The 20,229-nt window shown below is 42.4% G+C and overlaps 1 protein-coding gene across 1 annotated transcript; it reads left to right on the forward strand.

The window, feature by feature from the left end:
* Positions 1-733: 733 nt before the first annotated feature.
* wapla (WAPL cohesin release factor a) lies at positions 734-18,106 on the forward strand. The gene is made up of 20 exons (XM_083988160.1): positions 734-992; positions 1,633-2,047; positions 2,252-2,981; positions 4,031-4,338; positions 4,495-4,625; positions 5,741-5,836; positions 6,348-6,509; positions 7,179-7,315; positions 8,871-8,982; positions 9,497-9,727; positions 10,153-10,264; positions 10,419-10,516; positions 10,836-10,912; positions 11,250-11,425; positions 11,571-11,686; positions 11,805-12,035; positions 12,801-13,008; positions 13,484-13,572; positions 13,679-13,774; positions 14,778-18,106. Exons 2-20 carry the CDS (start codon positions 1,660-1,662, stop codon positions 14,841-14,843), a joined length of 3,564 nt encoding a protein of 1,187 aa, XP_083844286.1. The 5' UTR covers positions 734-992; positions 1,633-1,659; the 3' UTR covers positions 14,844-18,106.
* The last annotated feature ends 2,123 nt before the right edge of the window (positions 18,107-20,229 follow it).

A 20,229-nucleotide genomic window follows, 5' to 3' on the forward strand; every position in this document is an offset into this window, starting at 1 on the left:
AATAGTGAGAGGTTCACCAAAGTTAGGCTACTTATAGAGCCAAATGGCACACATCCAGCCAAACCTCAAAATGCATACAAATTATGAAAAATACATTTTAAAAAATTATGAAAACATGCCAAGGTATTAAGGCTACTAATTGCTAATCACCTAATTGATTCTGTTGGGTAAGAAACATCACATTTTAGGAAATCATGCTATAATTGTATGCAAAAAAATTTAGTAGGCTAGGCCTAGGCTGGTAACTGGTAACTAAAACTGTGAATTACGTTCAGTGGAGTAATAGGTTGTATTTCCTCAATACAATGGACTTACCAACATGGAAAGAAGGGTTGTGAGTAGCCTACAGTACTAGAGTAAATGTAAATGTGTTACTAAGTAAGTACCTCCGTTTAGAGGTGGCCAGATGTGTGATTCAACTCAACCTAGTAACAGATGAGGACAGGATTCACTCCAGGTAGAGTTCATTTGCTGTTAAAGTTAACTAAACATAAGCGAGAGTGAGATAAAATCGAGAAAGAGACGACACCATTTGCACCGTTTTTCTTTGGCACGTCTTCAATTTTACATCAAGTAACGTAGTCCTCCAGTGCCCCCTATCGTTTGTTATGGTTTCCAGTTTAAACCAATCAGAGTCACGTTTGCTGACAAAGTCTCAAAGCACGAGACAACATCGCGGCCCCTGATTGGTCACCTCGCTTCTCGACCCGTTCAACATAGAGGATCTTGCCAAGGAACGAGGAGGGAGGGGATATTTTAATGGCCGTCAGTTGCACTACAAAATGCAAGAAGTCCGGATTATCCACTATATTTAGACTATATTAGCTACTGGTGCATGTATGTTGCCTTTCTTTGCTAACGAGCATTGCTCTGGGGGACGTAATCGAGCTGGAGATGTGTTTATAGTGTTGTTTCTACTGCGTTGAACGGACTTTACCCGCTTGATTTGAGCGCTAGGCCTAGCCGGCTGGCTAAAAAACAAGCGTTGAAAGGTAACAGTGAACGCTGCTACTCCTTTGTGCTCACGGCGTTTTAAAAGCCTTAATCTCTGCATTCAAGCGTACATGTGAAAAATTGCATATAACATAGTAGAAATTTAATGTATTAACATTTTTAAGCAATCGGGTTTCGGGATGTAAACAGCGGGGCTAACGTTAGCATAGTTTAGCGGTGTGGATGCTAACGGCTAACTTTATAGTAACTTTACAAGCTGGAGCAGGCCCAGCAGCTGGAGTTAACAGAGCCAGCCACACGAGTTAACTCTCGTCAGTGTGACGTTGTGGGTAATGTAATTACATCTAAGTTTTTACCAAAGTAAATCCAAGTCACTGTAGCTATCTATCGTGTTGCGCACATACGTTGGATAACATTTGGGAAGCTACGTTATGCTGCTTGAGCTAGCCACGCTTACCAACATGACTTGTAAGCTTACGCCAAGTTAATTAACCCAATCTCATTGGATATATGTTAACGACCATAGCCTATTTAGTTGTATTTGATAAAAATGACACACATTTCTTACTCTATGCGTAATGGTTAACAGTATTGACGTAACTGTCAGACACCCCTATGGCTGAGCTGTGCCTTAATGTATTTGAGTGAATGTTAAATATTGATCGTCTCTCTCCACAGGGAATATGTAACATAAAACAATCCGACATGACATCCAGATTCGGTAAAACGTACAACCGCAAGGGAGGGGAGGCCAATTCGAAATTTGAAGAGGTCTTCTCCAATAAAAGACCCACACTGACCACCAAATGGGGTGAGACCACCTACAAGGCTCAGCTGGGAGCCAAAAGGCCCCTGGTAAAATCTGACGTCTCTGAGCTTCCCAAGAGGCCCAGGCTTGAGGACAGCGACAGTGAAGAAGACCCATTTGGGTTTGACAGTGATGAAGAGTCCAAGACTGTGACCTCTCAGAGCGTGTCACAGTTGAAAGTCAGTGAAGGGGATGTGACAAAGACAGCCGCAGTGCAGGGCAGTGGGGCAGCCACTGTTGTGACTTCTGCACAAGCCTCTGCAAGCTCAACAGCAGCTTTCACAGGTAAGTAATCAATACACTTTACACTAATGTATCTATTAAGTCAATGTCTGCCCTGATAGTCTATAGACACAGCAGTTGAGTAACTATTTATAGCCAGTTTGTCATTTCATTATTCATCCGATTGTATCTGGTAGCTACTTTGTTGCAGTGTCAGCGTTTTTTTTTTTTTATGTGACCATCTGTCATTTTATTCTCCACTCATAGGCAAGCAAACATTTGAAGAGAAGGTTGTGAAAAATAGCCAGCCCTGGTTAAAAAGTACAACAAATAGCAACCAGAAACCTGCATCCGTGGCCTCTTCATCAAACACAGTCTCGTCTAATCAGAACGTCTCAGCGTACCAGAGGCCCACCTCCTCCTCTCCAAATATAGACACCTCCCTTAAGTCGTCCACCGATGCACCAGGTGGTAGCAGAGACTTCCAAATGTCTTCCTCTTATGATGGATTCTCATCAGAAGAGATGAAAAGTGTTGAGGAGGAGCCTCCCACAGAGCCTCCACCAGAACCTGTGGACAACATTCCCCCATCTCCATTTACCCTAAGGGCCTCTAACTGCAAGAAATACCAGCGGCCCAGTCGGTCTAACAAAACATCCTATGAAGCGGCTGAAAACAGCAGCAGCAGCAGCAAGCCGACTGAAACAGCGAGTGCCCAAGATAAACCCAACAGTGTCCTTTCTGCTAGTGCAAGTAGTACTGCTGCCAGTGCTAAAACAGCAGCCAAGCCAGCAGCCAAGCCTACAGGCCGGGGTGGTGGGAGGGTACGGGACTACACAGTTCTGCACCCGTCCTGTCTGTCAGTGTGCAACGTCACCATCCAAGACTCAATAGAGCGGAGCACCGATGAGCTGGTCACCACGGCCGCCCCCCCTGACCTCGGAGAGGCGGGCCAGATGAAGAAGAAGTCAGATGCTCCCCCGCCCAAAACTACCAGGTATGTGTGTCTTAACAGTTGGTGCTATGAATATTACTAAAAAGCTGTCTTCGAAATTCGATAAAATTAATCACTGTTATTTCAGAAGTTCTGTGTCTCTTATGAGTCATTTAGGATTTAATGTGAATGAAATATTGAGATTTCGAGTCACAAGTGATGAACATCACTTTTCTATCGGGCTCCACTGTGCTTTGAACACCCGACTTAAAATTCACTTGAACCACACTTAGGACTCAAATCATATGAAATATTATTTGTTCAGATGCAGTTTCCTAAAACGGTACAATCTGTCTCTAATCTTAGTCCATTTCTGCAGTTAGAGAATTGGAAGAAAGCATTATTCATGTACTTGGAGTGCTGCATGACTTTTATTCTAAAGGCTTGTGATTCATTTGGAGGTGTAACCAGCATTGAAGTCATTGTTATATGATGGTTATATACTCTCTTACTGCTTTGTATAGTCAGTTCATTTTGAAATACTGCAGGAAATCAATAGCCATAAGTACAGATTGGATGAATCACAGCAGATGGAGTAAAATGGCAAAGTGTGGCTTTGGTTTCTTGAATGACGGAAGTCCTATGGTTGAAACATTAGTCTCAAAATGTCAGAAGCTACCACAGATGGGTGCTCCATAAATCTAGATGGCTTTATTATAGCATAGTATACGATGACACGTCACCCACTAAGACTGAATTCACTTGAATGTTAAGAAGTAGGAGAGATGATTAAGTATTGAACATTGTCAAGCTCAAATGTTTGGAACCACTGCAATTAGTGTATGTATTATACAGTAGCTTGTGGTCTTGTGTTTAAGTGTTTGAAACACAAATGTGTTGCCTTCTCTTGTAATTGTCTAGCTTTTCTATTGACTGATTTAGTGTTTCAAAAGTTTGGACGCCTACTACTTTGCTGAGTTCTGTTTTATTTGTTTAGCCACACTATCTGCTTTTTATGGTTCTTGTCCCGCTCCAGCTTCTTTCTCACAGACTTGGTACAAGAACAACAGTATAAAACGTGCAAAGACGAATCTTTTGCTCTTCGTCTCTAGGTACAGACCCACCCAGACCAAGACCAAGAAAACCAAGGCCGAGACCAAGCTAGAGTTCTTTGGCTTCGAGGACAAAGAGGACCAGGAGGGTGAGGAGGGGGCAGAAGGTGGAGTCGCAGGCAAGAGTAGTTACAAGATCAAGTACTTTGGCTTCGATGACCTGAGTGAGAGTGACAGCGATGATGAGAGTTCTCAGGCCAAAGAAAAGAAAGCTAAGAAGGCAGCTGCAGCCTTGGCCGCTCTGAGCTCCAGCGTGGACAGCCCTCATACGAGTGACTCTCAGGACAGCCAGGCCAGCAGCAATACAGGTGAGATGCCCTTTAGTTTTAGGAGATTTAAAAAAAAAAATAATTAAGCCATACTGCCATTGAAATGTAGCTTCTTCAAACATTAAATATTAACTTGAGTGACCCAGTGTCAGTCATGACCAGTCCATTTGCATACTGATGTAGTCTCTCCAACAGATGCTTTTGACTTCGCCGATGACTCCAGTCTTGGCGGTGCAGAGGGGCAGAGAGGACGCTCAGGGAAGCAGGGCGACAAATCCAAGGACACCGGCACTGGATTTAAAAAGATCTTTAGTGGACCTAAAAAGGTACGAGTGTGTTTGAGGATACTTTGCTTTTGTCCTCAATTATGCACCAGTTTCTTTGCGTAATACCCCCTTAGACTTTGCAAACCTTGAAACTGAGCAGGCAGCAGTCTTTCGACCCGTTCAGATTGACGCAGCTTTAACCGGGGTCTTGCGATCGATATGAGCAGGTCAAGGTGAGTGATCTAACTCTAACCCTGAACGACCTTTCTCCAGACCGGGGTTGAACTTGTGGTCTGGCACTTACTTGACTTTGAACAGCCATTTCTTTCTAATGTTATTGATTTCTAAATGACAATTGTGCAGTGGAATACCCAGCTTGTCTAAAAATAGACCGAGATAATGGGAGAGCGCAGAGGAAAAAATAGAGCAAGTAGGCGGGAAAGAAGCTCAGCTGAAACCTAAATTTGTTTGGTTGTCATTTAGTGGAATGTAACGCTGTGATTCAGCAGTAATGTGCGCTAAAACTACAATGGCAGACTTGGGGGTCTGAATTGTGATTCCCTGGGATTAAACTGTGACAGCAGTCTCACATGAATGGGGTAAATCTGTGTTCACTTGCACGCACAGTATAGTCTTTCATTATTAAGAGGGGTTTGAAGATTACCTCTTGGTCAGACCCCTGTTTATCTGAACAACTCAGCTTTGATTTGCGGTGCTCTTTGCCAACATTGGCTCTGTTTATCCGAATTATGTTTTGCTGTGGCTTTGGGTTATTTGTGGTCTGTCTTCCTAATTCTGCATGTTTAGTGTTTTCTATCATCTACCACACTCCAAACATTGTCTTTGTGATGTATAATTGAGTCACACAATGTGTCATTTTCAGGAAATGTTTTGTGCTGCTCGGGGACTGTTGTGTTCCACACCGAGGCTGCTGTTGTCTCAGTCTATCATGATGATTGCACTACGCAATATATATGTGCTCAGTCACACTAATTCACAACAATAACTTTGGCGTTAATGTGGAAGTATTTTCCTCCTGTAGGTGATTTGAGCTTGAGCTTGTCTGAAGACTTTTATCATCATGATTCGTATCTATCCTTCTATTAAATGAATGAATGCACGTGGAGCAGCATATCAGGTGTTGTGTTGTAATCTTGAAGTCCTCTGTCTTCCAGTCGCCCGCTAAAGCTGTGTACAACGCTCGCCACTGGAACCAACCCGAGCCAGAAGAGGTGCCCGTGCCTTCCCTTTCTCGGGCTCAGACTGCTCCGGTAAGATATCACAATGGCTGTCACGTTAAGTTTGTTTAAAGAAACACTATGAAGTTCATCAAAGGGCAATTTTTCCTGTTGAAGTGTGTATTAGGTTTGCATACCAAGCAGGCTACGGAGTGCTATGTAGAGCGAATGCTAACTAGTATCATTTGTTTGCAGAATTCCCAATTGTCCACAGTGCAGCATATTGTTTATTGGTCTCTTAGTAGTCAACAACTCTATATTAATTACTCTAATTAGTCTTTCCATTTGCATCGAGTTATTTTTCCAGACACGTGAACCAGGGTTTACTTGTATATTGTGTTGGATTCCCCCTGTGGAAATGAATGTTTGTTCAGAGTTGTTGTTAACTTTGCACTACTACCTCATCTGACATCTGTTAACAACACTTATTAAGGACTTGTGTGCTTAACAGACTATTCGGCTGTGGTAAATCTTGCGGACATGTCATTAAACAGATTTTGCTGCTCCGGTATGAGTCCCATTTCTCCGCCTCTTTATTCCTCAGGCCATTTTATCGAGCAGCAGCAAGGACAGCAACTCCCATAAAGATGATGGCTTGTTCAAAGCCCCTCCGCCTCCGCCCAAAGTCATTAAGTCAGAGACCATCCCCACACGACCCCACCAGGATATTGTCACTGCGCTCAAATGCAGGAAGGAGCACAAGGAGGTGAGTCTGAAGAAAACCAATGTTTTTAGACGTCTACAGAGCAGCAGAGGGGTGAGGAGCCAGGGAAATGTTTGTTTGAGTTCAGTTTGCAGAACATTTCTCCGCATGCTGTGATGAATTCATCTATCTTTTTCATACTCAGCCAGATATACAATAAAAGCATGGCGCTCATTTGAAGCTTGATGTCAAGCCTACTGTTGTGAATTTGAACCCCTGTGTGGGTTGACGGCAGCAGTGAGTACTGTTGCTGTTAATTTAAACCCCCCTACAGCTTGTGTCATTTACAGATGGGCTTTGGAGCCCCAGATCAATCTGTTAGCCACAGATCCCCTGAGGTAAAATTGTTTCAGCTAAGCCGTCACTACACACTGGTGTTGTCTTAAGCTGGGGTTCTCCCTCCTGTGTCATGCTGAGCGCACACACAGCGCGGCTGTTGATATTGGTAAACATAGAGAGTCAACTGCCGATCAGGCCCCAACTCTACACGCTGAGCTGATTGATGAAGGGTATTAGCACAGTCAGCTATTGTTGGTAATGGAGCCAGCAGAGAGGAATTTAACAATGAGAGCATTTCTCTCACTGTGTTTTTGTGAGAGTTGATTATATCTCTGGACAAATGCACTGCTTCCCAATTAGCTGTAATTAACCCTCGGTCCCCCTTTCCACCAGCTGTACACGGTGGTGCAGCATGTGAAACACTTCAATGACGTGGTGGAGTTCGGCGAGAATCAGGAGTTCACCGATGACTTTGAGTACCTGGAGACGGGGCTCAAGAGCAGTCAGCCACTCAACACAAGATGCCTTAGGTAAGTGGGAAAAAAACACTTAGCGCTCCTTTCTATGTGACATTTTCTACCAGTGCAACTAGGTGCTCCAAGTCTGCCATGACACCTTTTTCCCCCTAATGGCACATTGTTGGTACTGATTTATGAGTACAAAGTACAGCACTAAATTGATTGAACGGTACAAGTGCTTAAGTCAGTAAGTATTAGCCTATTTATAAAGCAATCGGAGTAACAGCTGCTTTAGTCGATCAAAGCTTCATAATTTGTCCAACAGCCGTCCTTAATTAAAGTAAACAAAACAATAATTACTATGCTATCAGAGAGCAGCAGGAGGTAACATGTCACATGATTAGAAGGGTCCAAAAGTCTGAGACCACCATTGAAAATACACACTTGTGTTTTGTGTGAGGGTTTTTTCTTTTCTTTTCTTTTTTTTAATTGAAGATGATAATCAGTTTAAGAACTTGAGTGAAAAGTTTGAATGTTTGATAATTGCACATGACCTTCAGATATCTTTTAGCATTTAGTACGTTTTCCTCTTGCTTCAATGACGCACTGCACAAGTTTGCTCAAAGCCGTACCCTGTTATCGCAGCATTATTTGACAGTGTTACAGTGAGGCTATTGTCACATAGTGCTGAGGTTTCACAGTCCTCTGGTTTCTCTGTAAATATTCACTGGTGTTGACATCTGTAAAATCCATGACAGTCGGGCCTCCTTGGTCACCCTTGGTCCTCAAGTAGTTCTTATGAGGCTTTGAGGTGTGTGTGGGATCATGATCCTGTTGCAGTCTGAGTTCTTATCCTCAAAGATGTAAACAAGAGTACAACGTGTCTCTGAAGTATAGAGTCACCACTGCTACTGCTGCTTGTCCTCTGAAACCACTCCAAGATTGTCTTCTTTTCACAGGAACTTCTGTTTCTCAAACTTTCTCACCAAGTTAATTTGAAAACACAAGAGGTTTTCAATGTGGCCCCTGACTTTTTTCCCCACTGTCGCATGCAATATAACAATAACTGATTTAAATGAACAATCCTCCTACTACTTTTGTTCTTGCTGTTTAATAATATTTTTGATTAGTTTTGTTGTTCCCCCGAAATATTAAAAATGAAAGATTAGTTTTTTAATCAACATCTTAAACTACCAAAATAAAAAGTGTGTAACTACATTTTGTCTTGTCCCCATGTCTGGTTTTATGTCTCACTTTTATATCCATTCTCCGTTGGGGTAAAATGGCAAGATAAAATGTGTTTTTCTGTAGTCTGTTAAAGCACACAACCGTTCTGGTGTGAAAATGGAATCTACTCAGGAGAGACAACCTTGGCTTCAGAAGAGGCTGCAGGGAGTTCAGCCTCCTTCGGGATGTTTTTAGATATGCAGAAAGAAGAGGGCGAAAAGACCGAGTCGAGACTTAAAACGAAAACATTGTTGGAAAGGGGAATCATAAATGGTGGAGGGGATTTGGCAGCAGGCTGATCCACATTCTGTTTCATTCATCTTTGGATTTCAGCATAAGACTAGTAAATATTTGACCCAGCATATCTGTAACCATTCCTTTCTTTCTTTCCCTGCTCCAGTATAATCAGCCTGGCCACAAGGTGTGCCATGCCCAGTTTCAGGATGCACCTGCGTGCCAGAGGGAAAGTGGCGCAGGTCTTTAAAATGCTTAGTGATGCACCACAACACCCGGTGAGTAAAACTCACATTGATATCTCCTTCAAAGATATTGGTTTAATAATGTTATTTTTTTTTTTACCGTTTTTGAATAATTCATGTTTTTGTTGTTTAAGTTGATGGATGAAAATATATCATCTCAAGGTTCACCTCCAAAGTTTTGAGTCAGGGAGTTTGAACCAGAAGCCTGAGCTGGAGCTTCAGTAATGAATTACTTCAGAGTAACAAATGTGAATGGAAATTTACCCCAGCGATAAACTGAGATTTACCAATACAGTTATTTCAGTAACTTTTCCGCCATATGTTTGTAAAAAAACTTGACCAATGCTTAGAATATTCACTTAAATGTACTCATCATGTGACATGCATTGGATGATTTTTCTTTCTGACATGATTGTCTTTACTGTCATCTTTGTTTCCAAATTGTCAATTTCATAAACGTATCAAGAATGTGTGCTAATTCTGCTGTAATAACGGACGTGTATTATGTATTAAGTTTGTTAACACCGGTGTGTTATTGTTCTCCCAGAACCTTGGTCTGTGCACTGCTTCCCTGATGTACATCCTGAGTCGGGATCGTCTTAACATGGATCTGGACAGGGCATGTCTGGAGCTAATGATCAAGCTGCTGGAGCTGGACCAGGACTACTCAGCCCACCAGGATCAGCTCACTCCGAAGGAGGTTGCAAAGGTCAAGGAGAAGATCCGGAAGCTGTGCGAGACCGTGCACAACAAGCATCTCGACTTGGAAAACATCACAGTATGTTGTCCTCGAATAATGAAATATTCACAACAAAAAAAGCTTCACCTCCGAATGTACCCGTACTTCTCTTTTTTCCCTAAGTGGTTCTTTTTTTTAAAACAAGTAAAACTTCATAAATACTTGAACATAGACTTTTTTAATCTAGTAGACGGTGCTTTAAAGATGAATTCGTTTTACCATTTCACATTATTCTGTTTTAAGTGTAGACTATGATTATCAAGTGATCACCTTGTAATACATAAGTCCAGCGCAATAGCAATTAATTCAGCCACTTAATTATCAAAGTGTGTTAATGCCCTCATTAGTGTGGAATTATAGGTTTCCCATCGGGGCTAGAAGTAGGAGTAAGGAAGCATATGTTAATTCGGAGAGACACTGTTAAAACACTGCAGATCTTACATGCTATGTTTTTGACATCGTAGACGGGCCACCTTGCCATGGAGACATTGCTCTCTCTGACCTCGAAGAGAGCAGGGGATTGGTTTAAAGAAGAGCTGCGACTACTGGGCGGTTTGGACCACATTGTAGACAAAGGTGGGTGTGTGTGGCTGCTACTTTGTACTAGTGTTATGTATGGCGTGCAAAGAACCGGTCAGATTCAAGGTCAGATGTCACAGATATTGGCTTTCAGGTGGCTGTCAGGATGTCTAACAGTCTTGTTCCCCTGTGCGTGTTTGTGTCGCCACAGTGAAAGAGTGTGCGGAGAACCTGAGCCAAGAGGACGACAAGGAGAACCTTGTAGCGTCTTTATGGGGGGCTGAGAGGTGTCTGAGAGTGCTTGAAAGCGTAAGTAGTTCTCTGTCAAATTGAGTTCTCTCTTTTATCAAAGTCGCACAGGAGTGGCACTCAAGGACATGAGTAATTGAGTACTGAGAGCCGTGAATTGGCCGGTAACTTTTATTGTTCACTGATGAAAGGGTTTATTTAAAATGCTTAATGTCTCTTATCAACCACCTCTCTTAAAACATCATTGATCAAAAGTTCAAACCCAAACACAAAGTGTTCTTCTCTCCTTTTTTTTCTTCTCGATTTTTTCTTTTTGACTCCTTGCACTGTACTTTTTCCCCTCTATAGATTTTATTTCTCTTTCATCTTCTGCCAACAGGTGACAGTGCAGAACCCAGAGAACCAGGGTTACTTGATTGCCTACAAAGACTCACAACTCATTGTCTCCTCTGCCATGTAAGCGCAAGATATGCCTCGAAGCGATTATTGACTAGACATGGACACACACTGGGGGACTGACTGTTGTAGTTCATACAGTTCACTTTGGTACTTTTTGTAACATCGTAGTAGACATCCCATTAAACTATGTCCTCAGGGCTTTTACAGTCTTTCACAATTACTTGATGTCTGATAATGGAAATATGTACTCTATATAGAAGCAAAGAAAGACATTTCATGTCATCTCTTCATCTCTGTTAATGTTCATCTGTCCTTCCCTTTTGTGCTTGTGTCCCTGAAAATGTCTCGCAATATTTACTTCCTCTCATCAGTTTTCTTTTCTTTCTTTCTCCAGAGCTCTGCGATACTGTGAGGACATGATCCAGCGGTACAGCCGGGCGTTGAACAACAGCTCCATGTCGTCGTCGAGTACACAGCTGCCCCACTGCAGCTTCAGTAACGTAGGCAAGGCGGTGGAGGACTGCATGAGGGCTGTCATAGGCGTGCTGCTCAACCTTACCCACGACAACGGTATTCTCATATATTCATGTCACTCCAACGATATCACTAGTTGGTTTATCCATGGATTTTACCATGAAATGTAATATTGAGGGGAGCAGCAGGGAATTGGATAATATCAGCAGGGATATTGATGTTTTTTTTTTGTTATCTGCAGAATGGGGAAGCACCAAAACAGGCGAGCAGGATCAGTTAATAGTAACCGCTCTGAATAGTGTCCTTCGAGTCCCACGCTACATCCCCCAGGAGCAGCGCTTTGACGTGCGAGTGCTGGTAAGACATTTCAACACCTCATACTTGTTGAAAAGGGCCAACCTGTGTTGATTATTGAAGCAAGCCTGTTCCTTTGTTTGTCTTCTTTTGTATACTAACACATGTGTTTGTATCCTAGGGTCTGGGTCTATTAATTAACCTTGTGGAGTACAGCTCCAGAAACCGCCACTGCCTGGTGGACATGGAATACAGTGTGGACGACAGCTGTCTGGAGGACAGCCTGATGCAGCCTGCTGACCCAACACAATCAGACACAGCGGCAGAGTTAGGGCCGCCAAGCACAGCTGAGACTCAGGGAGAAGAGGCTGACGAGCCCAAAGCCTCTGGTGCTTTAGCTGCACTTGTAAAGGTAGGAGTAGTGCCAGGTCTCATTAATAAATATTTTAGCAGTCGTTGTGTTTTTCCTTTCTGTCCTGGCTACAGGAGAGTTTTTCATCATTTCTTTTGAAGTATGGATGTGAGGAGAAACGGCAAGGGAAGAGCAGTCGTAAGAGAAAATCAACCAGTTGAAGCAGCGTTTCAGCTGCCTCTGTTAGGGAGCTGGCTCAGACAGCACTCTGGTAAAATAATGAATATGAATGATGATATATGGCTATATCATCTTTTCAAATTTCCTCTCAGTGCGCACAATACTAAGCTGCTTCCTTTGGTGCTTTTTAAGTAAATGCACATATCTTAAGTTGTGTATGTTTAATCATAAGCTCATCTAAATCAATGCACCTTTGTGGATTTGAGTGCCAAGATGAACCTCTCATTTTATTTATGTTTTGCTTTATTATTAATATTACTTGAGCCAAACTCCTCACCCAACTGACTCATGAGTTAGAAGTTTTCTTAAAGCCTGAAAGAACCTCAGCGAATAAATTGGGGATTAACTTTGAAATTTCACTGTCAAGCCTTGAGGCTTGTTTCAGTGTATTTGGCATACTCAGTTGGTTACTGACCTTGCAGTGCAGAAATACCCTGGCTATCATGTGTAATTGCTTCTCCTTTATTCCTTTTGAATTATTAAACATCTGCTTTTGTTGTTTTTTTTATTTTACCTGGCTCCAGTTTAAGTTTGTGTATGTAGTAGTCAGTAGTAGTCATGTGTTTATTTCTCTTTAAATCCCAGCTCTTCCTGGAGAGAGAGCGTGCTGCCATCTTGGCGGAGGCTAAGACTGACGACCTCATCAGTGAGGCGCCGAAGCCGGCACTGGACCAAAGCGGAGAGTGGAAGGAGACGTCGGGAGAGATCCAGTGGGTGGCAGCTGAAAACAACAACGACAGCCAGCCTGAGGAGAAGAAAGAGGAGGAGGATGAGGAGTTGGACCTAAACAAAGGTAGGCATCTGTGTTTGTCTAAAAAAGTAAGAGGAGCCATTTCCTGCCCGTGCTAAAATCATAATCGAGATAAATGTGGTTAATGATGCAGTAATGATTAGTGCATGGCAACAGCTTCATTCCCATTTGTGGATCTGAGTTAATTGGAGTTGGAGCAAGAAGAACATGAGCATTTAGAACAGGCCAGGGGTTTCCCATTTATGAGTCCACAAAATTATAGCATGGAAGCACTGGATAACAAAGCCTGTTCCCACCAGCACAGTATTATAGTTCAGACTTTGTGCCACCTAAGTAACTTTGTCTGGGTAACGGGCCAATGAATTATAGCCACAAACTCCATCTCTCACATTGTTTATTGCCAAACTTGTATCTACTCAGCAGTTGCTAGTTTTGCAGTTTGAAACCCTCGTCTTCAAATGAAGTATATGGAACCGTAATAGTAAATCTTTTCCTTTCTCCCCTGTGTTTGCTGTAGCTCTGCAGCATGCAGGCAAGCATATGGAGGACAGCATTGTTGCCTCCTACACGGCTCTGCTGCTGGGATGTCTCTGCCAGGGCAGCCAGGTGAGAATAGCACAAACACACACACACACATACGACTGCAGATGTATTCTCATACAAAAATATTCATGTCGTTGCTCACCCACCTCTCTGCCCCCCTGCCTTTCAGGTAAATGTGACTACTGTGAGAAAGCATCTACCTAAAGGGGATTTCTCCATCATGACAGAAATGCTGAAGAAATTCTTGAGTTTCATGAACCTCACTGTGAGTATGACCGTCAGGCTTCTCTGTGATCAGTGTTGCACGATAATGCAAATGGTATTGAAATCAATTATGTTGTAGAGGGAAGAGACATGCAGAAAACACGCTGCATATTAGAATTCCACAGCAGCATCAAATTAAATAGATTTTCTCCCTGAACGATAAGCCGTCATTTTCAGGTGATAAAAACACTGAACATTTGCTTCCTGAGAGGAAACTTTTGTAAACACATGAACGTGTCGACGTGATCCTTGGCTCCAGGCGAATTGTACTGAAGTTACGAAAAAGCCATTTAATTGGACCCACTGAGCGCATTTTGTGCAGTGCTGTGGCTTGAATTAAATAAACACTTTTGAGGACAAGTGATTCTGTGCAGCGCTGCGTTCCCCCTTTTAACTTCAAATGACTGCAGCATTTGTACTCTGTCAGCACCTTCATTCAGCTCCTGTCTCACAAATCACTAGAATATGAATGAAATGGGAAACCTGTGTTTATCTCATTAAGGAGGAGATTGAGGAATGCGTAATTCCATCAATCGTATAAAAATATAAAGCTCAGATTTCCACTCATCTCAAATGTCTCTCAGCAACTTGTGTCGCTCTAAAATCCTGCCCAGTCTCCAGTGGCACTTTGACTTTGGTAAAGCGTTATCATTTGAATAGGATTTTTGTGTGTCCAAGCAGCACAACTGCTCACAACTGTCAGCGATATGAAGGGTAATTTAAAAACAATTCGAGCATTAATATTAAAGGGAACAGTTACACAGTTACAGATGTGGGCATTTTGCAGCAGCTTTGAATGTGAGTCATCCCGTCAGAGCTGAAGATGTGAACCATCTGTCTTATAAATTTCGCCTTTTCAAGGGAACAGAAGCTCAGACGTTCCTCTGAAATCCCCGGCCTGTGCCTTCCAGACGACACAAAACTCTGAAGAAGAGTAGCATGTGTTGAGGCGCCCCTCGCACTCCTGTTCTGTTTTTGATTCTCTTCTCTCCTTCTCCACACAGTGTGCAATGGGCTCCACAGGACAGAAGTCCATCTCGCGGGTCATCGACTACCTGGAAAACTGTTAACAGACAGCGGACTCACGTTCTTCTCACTGCACATGAAAGGGATCCCGGGGCTGTTTGTCGGTAGCCACCCTACCTGACAGCAGCAACCAGGGGTCAACAAGGAGTCTCAGCAGCATTCCCTTGACTTCCCCCCCCCCCCTGATCACCCAGTGCTGTGTGTGTGATCACTGCGTTTCCACCGATAAAGACGCACCCCAGTGTGCTCTAAAACACATAAATACTCTTTCTCTTTCTCTCTGTCTCTCTCTTTCTCTCTCTCTCTGTCTCTTTCTCTCTGGAGCACAGCCTGAACCAAAGCCCTGCTTGCTGACCGACACGCTGAGTCCTTCAGTTCTTTATTCAACTCTCGCCACAGTTTTAAGAGTCAGACAAACTTGAAAGGTTCAAGAGATTCATCCTCAGGTAACTGGGAATCAGGCAAAGAGGCGTGGCTAAATCTGGAAAGTGTCTAAATACTCTTGTGGAATGTCAAATCTCTAAAGATGGATCCTCCTCTTGAAACAATGTCCCAGCAGGTTTCACAGGCCTCTAGAGCAGAGCGTCCTGCCTGTCCTGTTGTCAGCCTCCGATTCCTGGTCACTTTGCCGGGGTATGAACCTCTGAATCACATTTTATGGATCATTACATTTTTAATCTCTGCTTATCCATGTCAAAGCCAAGGGTGAAATCATTGATTAGCATGAAAAACAATCATTTTCATGGATGTTAGAATGACGTCTCTATTTGTAAACCTGTGTGGAATGATCTTTGAATGCATACATCCATTTACCGACATGTTTGCAGTTGGCTCGAATGTTTAAGGGAAAGAGTATTTTAAAGCTTTTGTTTTTTGTTTTGTTTTTTTTGTTCTCGTTGTGCCCATGAATTTTTATAAACGGTGCGCGTTAGCAGGTCAGATAGTTCTGTGTTTTTAGATTTTTCTTTTTCCCTCATGGGCATTTTATTTCCTCTCAAATTTATGAATTACTTTTAAAGAAATCAGGGCTGCGTGACTTACATACTTTGACGGGACGTTCTTTCCTTGTCTCATACTGGCACTTGGAAATTACACACTATAACGTTATACTTTCTGAATTTCCTTTTTCACCCACTATAAATTTGGTCATATTTTAGTTTGTTTAGATTATTTAAATTTTAATTAATTCAACCATATGTAATTACAGTATGCATTTAACCTCACAAGTATAATGGCTGTGATGAATTACTCGAAACAAATTGATGGTTGTGCTTCCTTTTGAATTTTTAATGAAGTTTAATTTTTAATGTATTTAATTTAATGCTTTCTCCTCCCTTGTAAATGCAAAAGTCTTTTACCTCGTGAGATGCCATTCGTAGTCTAAAGTTTCGGATCATATTTCAGTATAATATACCCCATGTGACACGGCTCAGTGGTTGGACATCGTACACGTTAAAAGACAGATTGAATTGAATAATGTTCTTGGCTTGATACCACATGAAATTTCAACTTAACTTAATCCAATTTTTTTAAAATCGGGGAAAAACATGCTTATGCTCATTTTAATCAGCGTGGGGGATTTTGGTGTCGTGCTTCTGTATGTCCAGCCACACGCAGCTTCATGTTTTTACTCTCCTCGTACTCATTGTATCATTGTGTGTCATTGGACAACACGCATTAAGCTGCCATTTATTTATTCTTTTTATGGTGTCATTTTACCTGTGATGATGCACCCGAACCTTGGAAAGGCCTCCGTCTTGTACTGCTCACATGTACGATCACTGATTTGAATGACAGCCATAACCTGTATAAGCAGATTAGAGTTATCTGGTTTGTAGGGCTGCAGTGAACATAAATGCAACTGTTTACTGTTTATTACTTTGCAAATTCTGGTCTGAATGTAAATACTCCTGTACATAGCGGTTAATGGACATTTAAAAATGCTTAGACTACTTTTTTCCCTGAAGCTGATATTTTTATTTTATACAATATTTCTGAGTTGTCATTTGGAAAAACAAAAATCGCAGGAAGAGAAAAAAAAATAGTTTGTACCGTTTCAAGGACATTGTCTTTGGTTACATGTAAATAGTTGTATCTCGAAATGAAAAAAAAAAAGTTGCTACTTTCATTATACTCCCTATGTGTTTTCTTCTTTGAACAACAGGAATGCTTTTTTTCATTTCCAGTGTTGTAAGTTGAAGTACGTTTATGCATTCAGAGCAGTGGGAGGTGAACACTACCAAACAGAAGTGATGTTTAGTTTCCTTTTGGTATTCATGTGTGTAGCAGCCGCTGCATGCTTCACTTTGTATTCTAGCTTGTCTCTGCCTGTAACCCTACAAGGCTATAAGTGGAAGCGTGTGTGTGTATGTGTGTTTGCATGTGTGCGGCCCATGTCCCCCCCCCCCCCCCCGCTCATCCCTGACAAACTGGCTGGGATGGAGTGAGAGTCCAAAGCGTGGTCGGTATACTTAACAGCGCTCAGCGGTGACAGTTTGTGGACACGGCCCCTCAGCTTGACTGACTGCTGCATAATGGAAACAAAAGAGTCTTGTTGCAGTTGCTATCTGAGAGTCAAACTTACAAATAGCTCAGGGAGCCTGGGGAATGTAGTAAAATACGATGTGGCAATGCTGATGCCATGCAGACGACAGCTGCGTCGACTGTTGTACGACAAGCTGGGGGGACAAATGGCGGCCTTGACTCGGAATCTTTCTTTTTTTTTTAACGAGACAGGGCAACAAGTTTAGCAAACACGCACAAATGGTGTGTAATTATTTCCTAATGTCTTGTCGGCCTACATGCAAACATGAGTAGACGTGGGCGGTAGAGCAGGTTTAAATCCAAACAGGATTCCTGCATGTAGATGACATACACCTCTGCCTTTCATCCACCTCTCTATACATTATACATGGCAGTTCTTCATTTGTAGGCAGTCAAAGGCAGGGAGAGCATTTTCCCTCTGATGATCAGTGGCGGGGGAAGTACATGAGTGTAAACACGAGGAGGAAAAAAAGGCAGCGTTTCCATAGGTTAACGAGATTGATAGGATGTCCTCCACCGAGCGGAGGATGAGAGGGAGGGCAGAGGGAAGAAACAGATGCAGAGCACAGGGGATTAACGTTTCCCACCTGTCAATCATAAACCTCTGAAGCTGCTCAGCCTGGAAGGGGGAGGGAGGAGGCTGAATTTTACAGCTTTCCCAGCATCCATCCATCCTTTCATCTCGCTCCCTCTTTGACCACATTGTCACTTGGCTCTACTCATTCATTCTTTTCTTTTTTACCTGTGTGTGCGTTTTTTTTTTGTTGTTTTTTTTTTCCATAACATGCTGTTGTCTTGTTTCTGTAGTGTTGTTTGTTGTGAGTTTTTAGTCCAGCAAAAATTATCTTTTAAACTCCATGTGGCTCCATCTGTTGTTTTATCTCACACTCGCTTCGCTGTGAATGGAAAGGTGGAACTGGTTGATTAGTCTACAGGTGCAAACCTTGGTTTTTTTTTCCTGTTTTGTCTTGTTATCTCCCTGTCGTTCCCTCTGAAGGCAAAAAAGATGCAAGGCCTTAATGCCACTAGATGGTGTGAGCACTCAGCCTCTGACCGCTGTGCGTGAATGGTTGAAACAAGTGCACACCCCCACATGTTTTTTGTATACTACCACACACATGCACACGTATCTTCTCATCAGTGGTGTAGCCTACTGATTTTCCCTCGAGCTGTAAGAAACTGCTGTCTTTAGAGAGATAAACGCCTTCGTCTCGCTGATGCACTCACACACACGCAAGTTCACGCACACACATCATAGAGTGGTGAAACATTTATGAATAGACTCGATAGTTGCTTTGCTGACCAGGTCAAGCCGGCACATGCAGCTTTACATTTTGTGCACCAACGCATGGAACATAACACAAACACAGCGCATGCTCGTCTCTTAAATCCTCAAGCTCTTGAGGGATTCTGATGAGTCGTGGGTCAAGATTTAAGAGAAAATATACCATGATGATCTGGCTGTGAATTTCCATCCAAATCAGAGCTTTTCAAGTGTTGAACAACACAGTTCTTCAAGGATAAGCTTCCACTCATGTCTCTATTAACGGATTTGGGCACAAGAAACAGAACTGGAGGAAGAAGTAGTCAGATCTGTTGTTTCCAGCAATTCCATAATGGAGCTGTGAGCAGGGATAGTACCTACGTTGGGGGGCCAAGCAGGCCAGAGTTGCCATGGAAACATGTCATAATGTTTAGGGCATGGTTACAAGCACTCACAGCAAGTTTCATGTCAGTTGATTAAAGATTGTCTGAGATATGACTTGATTTCTTGTTTGGCGCCATTGCTGCCAATATCGACCGGTCAAGCCGTTACGCTTGAACGCTTTCGCAAAATCAAAAATCCATGTGATGACTTCTGTGAGTCTTGGTCTGGACATTATCTGTGCCAGCTTCGATAAAGACTGAGCAAAGGTTGTCCAAAGAGCAGCAGAAAAAGAAATGCTTTCCAATAAAAACCCAACATGGCAGCTGCATCAATTAGGACGGCAGGACCTTTAAGAGTCTTACAGGAAACAAGGCCGGGCTCTCACACTCACTACTCTCCCTAAGAGCCACTATACAGCAGTGAGTCTGAGTTTACCATTTTCTAGTGCTGTCTAAACGTATAGTAAGATTGCAAACCAAGTGAAATGTATCTTTATTTAATGCACTACCCATAGAGGCCAACTGACTCCTCAAAATGGGTTTCCAAGATCATTGGCCAATTTGAATTAGAAAGTGTTGAGATTTGACATCACTTCCTGTGTGATGCTTTGGCAGGGTTTGATTGGCTGTGGTGAATGAACGCGTTAGAAAATCAAATGTCCATTTTAAGTTTTCTATAAAGCAAATTGGAACTTTTTTATTGCATTTTGCGTCCTTGAGGTCAAAAGGCAACAGCGTTGTGATGCGATTAAACCGTGGCTGAGATACGACCTCACATTGAAGGCTTCACCACCGTTTTCAATTGGCTGTGACGGACAAACGGTTTCAAAAATCAATGTGGGAACTTTTTTTGAGACTTGGTCTGAAGATCATGTTTGTCATAGGAGTTAAGAGATTAAGGTGAAAATGTAGAAATGCAGTGATTCTCTGAGCAGCTTCATAACAAATCCTGTGAACAGACCACAACCAACAGATCATATGACCTGTAAATGCTCATCTCACAGGGCAACTGAGGACGGCTGTATGACTGCATAGTTAGTCAAGTACGAGTTAAAAACTTCATTAACAATACAACACTATATCCATAAATATTAATGTTTTAATTATGTTTAAGGGGGGAACTAATGCAGAAGTGAAGCACTTGTGTTTGCTTGGTTTCCCTGCTTTTCCCATTTCCACACAATCTTGGCAGTTGGCACAGTATCTTTTTGCAAATGTTTGTCAAAGAGGATCATGTAA

This window comes from Trachurus trachurus, assembly GCF_905171665.1.
Source record: "Trachurus trachurus genome assembly, chromosome: 15".
NCBI lineage: Eukaryota > Metazoa > Chordata > Actinopteri > Carangiformes > Carangidae > Trachurus > Trachurus trachurus.